Source organism: Triplophysa rosa, linkage group LG20 (assembly GCF_024868665.1).
Source record: "Triplophysa rosa linkage group LG20, Trosa_1v2, whole genome shotgun sequence".
Taxonomy (NCBI): Eukaryota; Metazoa; Chordata; class Actinopteri; order Cypriniformes; family Nemacheilidae; genus Triplophysa; species Triplophysa rosa.
In genome coordinates this window covers 13,090,958-13,102,927 of record NC_079909.1, presented here as the reverse complement: position 1 = coordinate 13,102,927, position 11,970 = coordinate 13,090,958, and the positions used below count along the sequence as shown (strand labels likewise).

The 11,970-nt window shown below is 38.6% G+C and overlaps 1 protein-coding gene across 1 annotated transcript; it reads right to left on the bottom strand.

Annotated features, from left to right (window-relative positions):
- Window positions 1–31: 31 nt before the first annotated feature.
- On the bottom strand, window positions 32–11,117 carry top1a (DNA topoisomerase Ia). The gene is made up of 21 exons (XM_057361467.1): window positions 10,980–11,117; window positions 10,550–10,574; window positions 7,273–7,369; window positions 6,907–7,021; window positions 6,705–6,751; window positions 5,732–5,821; window positions 5,423–5,504; window positions 5,234–5,331; window positions 4,919–5,034; window positions 4,408–4,529; window positions 4,203–4,325; window positions 3,936–4,123; window positions 3,716–3,860; window positions 3,496–3,639; window positions 3,044–3,229; window positions 2,449–2,517; window positions 2,233–2,347; window positions 1,999–2,126; window positions 1,778–1,872; window positions 1,512–1,661; window positions 32–1,411 (listed from the first exon to the last, which is right to left on the bottom strand). Exons 1-21 carry the CDS (start codon window positions 11,010–11,012, stop codon window positions 1,309–1,311), a joined length of 2,271 nt encoding a protein of 756 aa, XP_057217450.1. The 5' UTR covers window positions 11,013–11,117; the 3' UTR covers window positions 32–1,308.
- Between the last annotated feature and the right edge of the window lie 853 nt (window positions 11,118–11,970).

Below are 11,970 nucleotides of genomic sequence, written 5' to 3'. Positions count from 1 at the left end.
AGCTAAAGGAAGATAAATCACAACATACAGGTTTCATTGTAAGATTATTTATTTTTAAATAATCTACAATTGAGGAATAAAAAGCAAAACATAACACATGATCAGAGGTTATGGCATGAGCTCAATAAGTTGGAAAAGGTTACATGGCTGCCACTATCAACTTTTCTTTCCAGAGTGGAGTGGAAAAACAAAAGATTCCATTAAAGTCCATGTTAAAATAATTCTATCCTTAATCTCGACACAATTACAAAATAAAACTGCTTAAATCATAACACAGACTTGTTTTTGGCAAAGTTGAATTCCCTCACATACCCTTCAGAAAAAAACTATCTTTGTCATACCCTGAAACAAATACATCCTAAAAGCGATATCTTCAAGTAACAGATAAAGGAGTTTTTCTTTTGCTTATGGAAACAGTCATTACACATTAAGTTAAAACCAGATGGAGACACAAAGCTATGGAGACAAGCTGAAGGATACCGGAGACAAAATGGAAAATATTGGTTCACATTTACGCTGGAAACAAGACCCTGATATATATATATATATATATGCTGTAAAAAAAAAAGAAAGATTCACATTCTGCCTGTTTAAGGAAATATAGTCAAGATTGAAGCTGTAGTCCCCAGTAGCTCATCGAAGCATCCTACTTTGTGATTCAGATAACAGTTTATACACAGACTTCCAACTCCAGTTTAAAAGTGAACAGATCATGTAACTCACTCAAACACACAGCTTGTTATGGTCATATTCCCCATAAAACGTCACACCTGGTGTACACATTATCTTCTATAAAGGCGTGTGGGTGTATTTCATTGATCTTTAAAATCTTCTATTAAAATATAGAATTCATTATTAATACAGGAGGGCTAAAAATACAGCATAACTAAAATGAGACGATCCAAAGCAATTTGTAGTTGAGTACAATAGCTATAGGACCACATAGCTCATAGTTCAGACATCCTCAAGCCCCTGTGTCCAGAATTGGGGGGGGGAAGTGAGACAGTAAGTGTTCAAAAGGTCAAGCCACTGAATGTCCAGTTCCTGGCTCACGACCACGCAACCTTGTAATGGCCCTTCACACCTTCATTTTTTTTTAAAGACTGAACCAACGAATTGTACAAGATTACCGGTCACAGCCTAAAAATCAGTCACCTAAACCATGACATTCAGTCTGCCTCCCGACACAATGCTTGCTTCACATCTATTCCCTTGACAGGTTCACCACCTGCTGGAAATCGCTTGGACTAAAAGTATCTATTAAAAAAAAGATGGGGGTGAAGGGAGAATTAAAATCGCGAACAGGATTTAAAATGCAAAGTCTTTTTCAGCCATGTCAATAGCCCAGGCAAATTTCTCGCGCTGAGTTTTGTTGTAGATCTTCTCTATTGGAACGTCATACTTTTTGCACCTGGAGGGAAATGAAAAGGAAAATAAGAACCAAAGCAAGTAGCATAAATATTCAAATTTTTACAGCAAAATTTGTCGATTAAAACTTCAATGTTTCTCACCAGGCTACTGAAATACGTGGGTCCAGGTAGTTAAGTTTGGAGGTACCCAGGGCAATTTGTTTGTTCTCCTCCCGATCGGTGGCTTGTACCTCCAACTTCATCAGCTGTTCCTCTACCCTCTGCACAGCTTTCTTCTTTGTCTCCACAGCCCTGGGTCACCAAAACAAAGAACATTAAAGCAGCATACATTCACATACCAATACACAATGAGCATCAGAGGGCCAAATTCAGTTGGGTGCCCTTCAAGCAAATATTTTGACACTCACTTCTTGGATTTCTCATCTCTGCGTACTTTGGCATCAGCCTTGGCACTTTTCAGTTCTCTTTTAGCCTCACCAAGCTGTTCCTTCTTTGCGTCAATCTGGTTTTAATGAACAAGTGAATGAAGGATAGACAAACATTTAGATGGTCCAGCAGACCTTGCACTAACAAAAAAAAACCTTATCAGCATAAAGACAATGAAGACAAGGTCACAAATGTCTCATACCTTTGCCTGAAGATTTTGCATGGACTTCTCGAAGGTTTTGGGTGGTGCCCTCTGGTGGTTACACAGGATGGCTACTGCTCTGTTAGCCCGATTATAAGAGAGGATCTTAGCAGGGACATTGTCCTCACCTAAAGAAAGTGAATTCATTAAGACACTTAAAGCATATTAAGTATGGTTAATAAAACGGCAACATCCATCTCTGTGTAACAGGCTCATGCAGTGCACTACACTCACCGTTTGTGATCTCATTCAGCTGCTGTTGTAGCGTAATGGAGGCGTTATATGTACGGAACACTTTTGCCGTAAGGCCATCCATCAACTCTTGAAGATGCTTGTTCAAAATGGAGGTCTGCAGAGTAATTGTAGCATACCCTGAGAATGTTGCTCATTTTGTATATGGCACTGGCACATTTACTTGTACTTATAGGTTAAAAAAACAGCAAGACTAACATTGAGGCGATCGAAGAGGTCATCCTCTGGCTCTTTGTCCTCCATGAATAACTGGAGATTTTTGAAAACCTGTAAGAAATTCAACACTCGATTTTATACAAAAGGCACAACAATCACAAAAATCTACTAATCAATAAAGCTTGGGTTTTTTATTTACACACCACAATGAACTGGTGCACTTATAATGGATCCTTTCACAAACCCAAGGACACTTGCATAAATTAGCAAACACAAAATGGATAGTAACATAATACAAAAACAAAAACATGACAGACAACATGTCACAAAAACCACTGTAGATTGGAAAAAGATTGGAAACACAAACTGGCATGAATTGAGGATTACAGAATAGAAAGCAATCACGAAAGAGACATTGGAGTAACAATGAGCAAATGAGTTTTCAATTGAATTTAGAAAATATCGAGATGAAACGTGTAGATATGGAAAAAAAAGCTGAATTCATCTACATATTTTGGTGACACACTGCATTTAGATTTTTACATTAAAATAACAAAGATACAGTAAAGTTGCAGAATGTGAATGATAAACATGCGTGTGGAACAGAAAATTACGTGTTTAAAGACGCTGGTCTTACCCTCTTCTCCACAGGGACTTTGTTGTAGTATCTAATGGAGTCTTTACCGAGGAAGTCAAACTCCACCACATATTCCAGCCCATCCATCTCCTGATGCAGACTTAGATGTTCCACTCTAAGTGAGCAGCAGCCCACCGTGTCTGCAGTCTCTCCTTCCTCTTTTTCATTACCTGCTCTCAAAGCCAGCTACACCACAAGGGAAATATAGACAAGATGCATAACACTGTTCTGCTTTGCAACTTCTGCTCCCGCTCAAAAAGATATTACTACACGCAAACCCCACATTAAATGTACATCAACAGAAAAAGAAAATGGCTTTTAACCGGTCCGAGTGCTTTAAGTGCATTTTAAATGAGTAATACTGAATAGGCTACTGAGAATTCATCACATGCTTTCTGGGTCATGGTCTTAACACTAAGAATGTTTTAAATATCGATCCGACCGATACAAACCTTGTCGATGAAGTAAAGAGCAACAGCCCTCTGCCTGATCCTCATCTCTTTCGACTTCCAGTCCTCCCTGTATTGCGCGCGGATCCTTTCCACACACTTCTTCAACCGACGGGCTGTCTCATACTTCTGCCAATCCTTCTCTCCCTATGTGTGACAATTCAATATTGTTAGTCACACGACAAACCATGACTAACTGAAACATATCCATATGCTGATTTACCTTGATTCTCGAGCTGGGATTCAGCATGATGTATTTGATCGAGCCTTGGATGTTCTCAGTCCAGGACACCAGCCACGTCACCTTGTTATCATAACGCACCTCCTTCCACTTAGTTCCAGGTGGTGGTTTAGGAATTTTTGAGTCCCTGTAATAAAAGGCAAAGGATTAGAAACTTCTTTGTTAGGTTTTTCTCTCCGTCAGATGACGTGATGCTCCTTACTTGCTGCAGTTAATGATAACATCCTCAGGTCTGATCCGACGCTTCAGCATGCCCATTTTCGGATGGTCACCTCTGCCGCGGAACAAGCCCGGAGGCTCAATACGGAAGTTGGCGATGCGTTCTTTGTGATTGTCCATGACACAAAAGCCATACTCCTGAAGAATACGCTCATTTTCCGCTTTAATTTTCTGAGGACAGAAAGGAATGTGTTAGGTTGAGTAAAACGTGCCATAGTACAATGTTTGCTTGAGAGATATTCAGTCTTACCAGTTTATCTTCTTTAGTCATTGACTTCCTGGCTTCGGACTGAGCTTTGAAATATTCACTCATTTCAATGAAGTCACACTTATTTAGGTCTGTGATTTTGGATTTTTCTTCAGATGTCATTTCCTAAAAAACAGTAGGCGAGGAGGTTAACAAAAGCTGGATATGCATTGTGTTAAATCAAAAGACGACACCAAAAGAACATTACCTTTCTCCAGTCTTTGAAGAAGTTTTTCCGAAATATGTCCTTGGTGGTGTATTCATGGTCCAACATCTTTGAAAAGAACGTTGCCACCTCCTCGGCATCAGGACTGAGCTTCATGTGCTTTCCTGGTGAGAGAAACAAACAAACAAACACACAAAACGCATGTTCACAACACCTCGATGACTCCAACCAAACCACTCCAAACTACCAAAGCTTCAAAGACGGAATTTTCTATTACAAATGGCTGAAAAAAGTTCACTTGAGAATTATCCAAGTGAAGAAACCTTCATTTGTTCCATTAGGCTGTTCAAGACAGAGAGGGCATGTGTGTTCAACAGAGCAGAGAGCGGTTTAAAACATTTGAGCTAAGGTTTATACAGAAAGGAAACTCAACCACCCAACATCTGCTTCTCCAACAGTTTTGATGCCAGTCCAATCAGAATAAAGCTCAATGTATGAATAAAACAGTTACTACCATCCCATCTCACGTACAAACACGGTGCTAAGTACATACCGTCATAATAGAATTTGACGTTGCTGGGTAGAGGTTCATAAGGTGGAGCAAAGACGGGACCTTTGTGTTCCAGAAACCTCCATTTGGAACCATCTGTGTATCTCTCCTCCTCCCACCTAAATGCCATGAAAGCACAACAGATGGAAGGTAAGTAAAGCAACAGACAAACACACAAAACAGTACCGCAAAGTGCGGGAACAGAGAGTACATTTGTGATTTGCAACATATCCTCCACTAAATCAAAACAGACTCGAGTTTACTCTCATCTAGTAGTCAACCTACAATTACTTGACCATCAGAGGATGTGAGACTAACCATTTCCACTTCTCTTCTGGCTCCTTCTTTGCTTTTTTCTTGCCATCTGTGGCAACTTCTCCTTTTTTGTCTTTCGTCTTCTTTTTGGGCTTAATGTCCTATGGTGACAGCATAACAACATCCCGATTATTAATTTGAAAAAGAAAAATTATAACCTTGCTAGATAAGCTGGCGATCGCATCCACATACCTCATCTTCCTGTTTCCTTTTCTTTGCCTTCTTTTCACTTTTAATATCCTCGGTTTTAATTTTTTTGGGCTTGAACTCGGCACTGAAGGAAAGATAGAGAAAACAAAGCCTGTCTAAACAAATGTCTGGCAACCATACATGATTCAATTTCCATCCCCATATAACCATTGTCTTATTTGCTTTACAAACAACATTCTGAACAAAAGATAGATTAGTGGATCAATGCCTTAGCGTGACAGTGGGCGATTGCGAGGTCTCTTAATCAGATGCGAGCGTTCAGGGTGGCCTGCGGATGCAACGTCAACTTACTCGTCATCGTCGCGCTCTCTCTTCAGGGACTTTTCGTGTTTGGGCGAGTGGTAGAAGTCGTCATTCTCAGGTTCAGATTTAATATAAGGACTGTTTAAAGAAAAAAGACATTGTTTCTCTTGAAATCCCTTAAATTGTCTCAAGATAAATTCGTTTTTCAGATTATTGCCATGATGGGTTTAGATTACAACCATGCTATTGAATTTAAAGGGGTCATCATGAATAACAGTTTACTTGATCTTTAGAGATAAAGGAGTTCATTGTACCGTGAAAACATGCTGTAATGTTCAGAACTCAACTCTCTCCCTAGGCAAACCAACCATTTAACAAAATTAAGATGCAGAACCAGCTTGTCCTGCAAATAGCTGGATTTCTGACATAAGAAACATTGCCATATGACTAACCCCTTTTTTATCTGTCAACCATGTCTATTTGGTTTTCAATAGCTTGATTGCCCCATAAAGGCCTTTATAATGTAAATTACGATTGAGGAAAATTAAACAATATTAGTGAACCTCTGACAAATTGTCAAAACCCCCTTAAAGGGACAGCTTACCCAACAACAAAAATTCTGCCATCATTTACTCACGCTCGAGTTGTTCCAAATCTGCATAAATGTATTTGTTCTAATGACCACAGAGAAAGATATCTGGAAGAATGCTTGTAACCAAACATTTGACCATTTACTACCATAGTAGGAACAATTACATTGGTAGTCAAAAGTGACCCAGAACGGTTTGCTTTCCTGCATTCTTAACCTTCTTTTTGTTCAGGAGAACAAAGAAATTTACAAAGACAGTTTTCCTACTATGGTAGACAGACATTTCATTTTAGGGTGAAATGTCCCTTTAAAGCACATAGATATAGCCATAGATGATGGAATGGTGTAAATAAATCAAATGTACATACTGGAACTGCACTTGAGTTACAAAACAAACAATCCTCACCCATCACAATAAGAGTTCTCACTCACCTTCCAAATCCATTCTCCTTCTCTTTTTTGGGTTTGCCATCGAGAGACTTTCGCAGAATGAAATAGAAAAGGAGAGAAAGGTCAATAACAGCACTTGATATTGTGTGAATCACAAAAGACTATTTACAACTCCTCCAGAGCCAGAGGGGTTTCGCGCCGAGAAAAATATGGCGACGTGAAAGAAACAGAGGAATCTGCCCACCCTTTCCTCCTTTTTCTTCTCTCTGTATTTGTCCTTCTGCTTGTCTGAGGACCCATCTTTGAGCTTTGGTCTCTCTTTATCTCGGTGTTTTTTTTCCGAGGAGTCCCTGTGTTCGCTGCCAAAACGCAATAAAACATGCCGTGATCTAATTGCCACAATGGTGTGGTGCATCAACAAAATCGCCTCCAAATAGATGATAGTGTTTACAAAGGAAGTTGCAGTAAAGCCAACATTCCTTCCTATGGTCTGAAACGCTACGGGCCACACCCAGCTTATCAAACACACCCCATTAAGCAGACCATAAACTGGCTATATATCTGCTGTAGAAACATACAGTGACGACAGGAAGGGAAAGCGCTGCCGTACCTGTTGCTGTACTTTGGTTTCTCACGTTCCTTGTCTTTCTTGTGGTCCTTGTGTTTGTGTTCTTTGTCCTTGTATTTATCCTTATGCTTGTGAGAATCTGCCAACAAAGACATAAAAAGAACATTGAAAATGCAAACAGCTCCTGGCATCTATAGTACATCCCTGAAACAGGAAAGCATGACCCAAAAACATACATTTGTTTTGAAAAGGGGTGTCCAGGTTAAGAAAAACAAACACTTCTGTCAAATTAAAACGGTATGGCAGGATCCAGAGTTTATTTCTATGTGCGTTCTATAAAGATCAGCTCACACTGAACAGCACTCCATCTGGCCTCAGGAAACACAACCGTGGCTCAGTATGCTCGCACCCGAGTGTGAAACCCATTCGGGATCGACCTGCATGAACCTGAAGACCATTTACAGACAACTGGTTTGAAATAAGAACAGCATGACACATTTTCGCTCGTCCTTGCCTGACCTACTGCAGACACATTAGTCACACCTTGTAGTTTTGGCACTTTACCTCTCGAGGTGAAGTGTCCAGATTTTACTCTCGCTCAGCTATGTACGGTGATTATAGAGGCCCCATTCTTTGCAGGGTTCAGCCAAGCACGTTTACTCTCAGGACTGCTATTGCTTTAGGAAATGTGTAGGTTGTTAGCGTGGATTGGGTTACGAGAGGGCCAGAGTTATACCACTGATCCTGAAGCAGACAGTAAGAGGTGTTTTATAACAGGCGGGCCCTAAGCAAAACGATCTCCCTTTCTGTAGAAGAATGAACAGGAATCGTACAAGAGGTTTGGGATTTAAACAAACCCAAATGTCATCCTTTAAAACTACTGAGAAACGACTAACCTCATGTCACTTTAGAACACATTCAAGCAGGAACAGGGGCGCTCAGTTAGGATGAGAAATCGAACCCTTTATCTGCTTCATGAATGCTTTAGCAAATGCAACTATTGTTCAGTGATGTTAACAGCCAGCACAAATATTACCCTAATATAAACACGTTTATTCAACAATATGAAGCAGGTGTTTAATGCAGTTTCACCCCTTCTTATCGGTCTATCAAGCCTTTTAAACCAATGCACAAAATGCATTACTTAAATGGAAAAGTTATTTACATTTCCCATTTTACGAACGCAAATGAACAATCACTATGGTGCAGACATTCACCGTGTTTATTTCGCCCTTCAGCAAAACACATGCAGGTTCTAGATTGTGAAAGAACGTTTGTCAACTGTACCCTCTAGTGGACAACTCCATTGTCAGCAGTAATGTTATTTGCAGCATCTTAACACAAACCAGAGAGATGCAGAGTAAAGTTACTTTTCAATGTACAAGCAGAAAAAAAGCTTAAATTAAGCAGCACGTCAAGTGCATTGTAATGAGCAAGCACTTAAACATTTAAAACTTACTAATTCTATAAACAAAAGTGAACAGTAATTTTGCATTTAGACAGTTGGACCAATAGGTACAATTTAACTTATGGGGTTAAGATCTAAACAGTCTCTATCCGTGTCTCAAGAGGTTAGAAGCTCTACCGGTAAACACAGATGATGCCAGATTTTCATACATGTTTCATATGTGCCACAGCTTTAAACACAGAATCAGGTAGCATTAAATTAATTTTGTATAACTGTCTCTGTTGTTCTTTTAAAAAAAAAGGGGGTGTGCCATGTATACCACCTTAACAATGCTACATTTTTAATCAGCTATTTTAAAGGGACAGCTGAAAATTCACGCTTTCCGTACCCCCATGTCAATCCATACCTGTATGCACTTCTTTCTTCTGAAGAATACAGATTATTTTGAATAACGCTGGTAACCAAACAACAATGGACCCATTTACTACCATAGTATACAAAAAAACACGTTTGAGACATTTCTCAAAATAGCATGTGTGTTCCACAAAAGAAAGAGTCATACACAGGTTTTAAACAACATAAGAGTAAATAAATAGAAATATTTTTTTATTTTGGGTGAACCATCTTTAACATTTTATTGTTAATGTTAAATCTTAATCTTATTAATTCCACAAGCAAACATAAAACATGGATTAAAAATAATATGCATTACACACATATGCGTGAATGTTTGGGTGAATGTGAAGCTGTCAGTGTGTAAAATGCACTGTGTAATGTATACACTACTGCATTAATGTTAATGCAAGCTGTGCTGTTAGTGTCAATAGATGCATGTGCACAGCCATGAATCCAGAATGCAACACATTTCATGTGCTCTAAAGAAAATGCAATAATTAAACATCTTCTGTTTTTCCATCACAGTAATGCTTTTAATAAAAAATCATGTATACTAATTAAGTGAATGTTTATAAGGATTACCTTTATAATGTTTCATGTGAGTGAAAAAGAAAACAATTTAGTGACACGTCCTTTCAATGGGACTTATTTTAGTGGGACTGCTTGTTGTAACTATAAAGAAAAGGGGAAACAATTACGCCTCACTTTTCATCAAGATCCTCAATGCAAAAACGATCAAACTAAACTTGTGCAATACTGTGACACGTTGTTCTTCCATGATTTAACTAAACTGGTAAACAGCAGTGTCTATGACACTTACGTAAAATAATGATCTAGATCCACTAAAACTCTTATACACGGGTTCATTATAAGTTTATAAAATGTCTTCGACTCGTTTTATTTGACGCACAATAGATCCCAATATTACATATCATAAAATAAGTTTAAAAGATGGTGGATTGCTCCATAGTCCAAATACTAGTTTGATTAATAAACGTGAATTTAATAACATTTCGTCGAATTAGCATATACTTGGTGCGTGTTTATTTTCGTACGTTGATTCAAAACAGGTCACACACGTTTCTCAATCCTTTGCCTCCATAATCAAGTCGATGTGCACTTAACGTTCACTCCACACTCAGACCGCTAGACACAGAAAAAGAAAATGGCGCAGAGACTAAGTCCTCAACCCCCAAACCCTCATTTTCACAAGCCTTTAAAGACCGTTTTTCTAACTCCAAAAACCACCAAACCGCGCTAATGTGCAAAAAATGTCTTTCTCTTTCGAATTCGCCGTTTATCGCTCACTAAAAGGCAAAATAAGTACGATTTTAAAGGGCTCAATGTGAACAATAGGCGCTTGTCAGAGAGCGAGAGGGGACTTAGTCTCTGGGACGCCATTTCTGTCCTTAGAACTAACTGGTCGTCAAGCGAGATACTGAGCGATCAGGTTAGATACAGAAAGAGTAAAATTATGTTTTATAATAATGTGGTAATTTGTCAAGGCCCACTCACCATTATATCTGGATCCCGAGTCGATCTGCGAAACAAACAGGGGTGTATAAGTTAATGTTAAATCGTGCCATGTCAATAGGCTGCTAACTTTCAACTTGATGCTAGTCGGAGGGTTAGCGCTCAAGCTAACAAGACTGATAACACAATCGCGTTTAAATACCACCGCTGCGCAGTACTGTGTGCTATATAAAGTTTTTATTCGTAAAATAAAACATTCGTTAGGGATTGTTTATGTAAGAAAAGCGACAAAGGACAACGCGAGCTGACAATATATAATTATAACATTCAAAGCCGACTTCTTGTGCACGTTAGCTTAGCATGCTGGGGAAAAACTACCGCTGCGGATGGAATTTAAACAGCCGAGCTAATGACTACAAACCATCAAGAAAGAAAAGAAATAACTGACAACGTTAAATCACAAACACTTTACCTGGGAATCGTTGTGGGAATGGTCCCCACTCATTTCTAGGGGTTTAAATATTAAAATAACACAGTTAAAACCTTGTTAAAGTAAAATGCCGGCGAAGAGCTGTGGGCAGAATGAAGAAAGACACAGTTGTGTAACAGACCAAGCCCGAATTTCAAAGCACTGCGCATGTCAGAAGTGTAAATGCGTTATTCCTGCCTCTGGCTCCTCCCTCACAGCGTGTCCACACAGCACCGCTCTTTACCATCACCGCTAGTGGTGGGCGATACTGTAAAATTTAGTATCGATCCGATACCAAGTAAATGCAGGGCCAGTATCGCCGATTTCGATACCGATACCAATACTTTTTACTTTTAAAAAGCATTCACTTGAACTTACATTTACTTTCCTGTAAATGAAATGTCATGATTTATCAGATGAATGCATCATTAATATGCTAAATCTGAATACATTTTCATGACCACTAAAATATTTTGTGATTTGTGCTCTTAATGTGCCTGTAGGCTAATTAATCATGTAGATGTTAAAACACTGGACATCATTTAAACCAAATAAATCTATTTATTTAGTTATTTATTCCTGTAATCGAATTTGCAAACATGAACTTTGCACCAAATTATTACTGGAAAATAGTAACAATAACAGATTAACAGAACAGAAAAACGATATTTAACAAAACAATTTCTCGTTATCCCAGTACTACTTCTCTAGCTTTAAAAAAACCCAAAGTGGACAAAATTATTATTACTCAAGAACAAAGATTTTGAAACTGCTTTTCAGTTTTTGTTCAGTGTTATGTTTAGACAAAATAATAGAACAAATTAACATGTTTCCCTTTCATTACACTTTTTTAAGTGAATTTATAAACAAAGTGCACACTATTATTTAAGCACTTTATTTACTTTGTGTCTCAAACAATAAAGTACTTTCAATCTTTGGCTTTTTACCCCCAAAGGCCCACTGCCATTCATCGCATTTCGCAGTGTTTTTATTC

Excerpts from the sequence above, each read along its gene's own strand:
- top1a (XM_057361467.1), bottom strand. The coding sequence starts at position 11,012 with ATGAGTGGGGACCATTCCCACAACGATTCCCAG. Across the intron at positions 7,022-7,272 it reads AAACCAAAGTACAGCAACAG|CGAACACAGGGACTCCTCGG; the intron begins GTACGGCAGCGC and ends GCGTTTTGGCAG. Across the intron at positions 4,530-4,918 it reads CGTCAAATTCTATTATGACG|GAAAGCACATGAAGCTCAGT; the intron begins GTATGTACTTAG and ends TTCTCTCACCAG.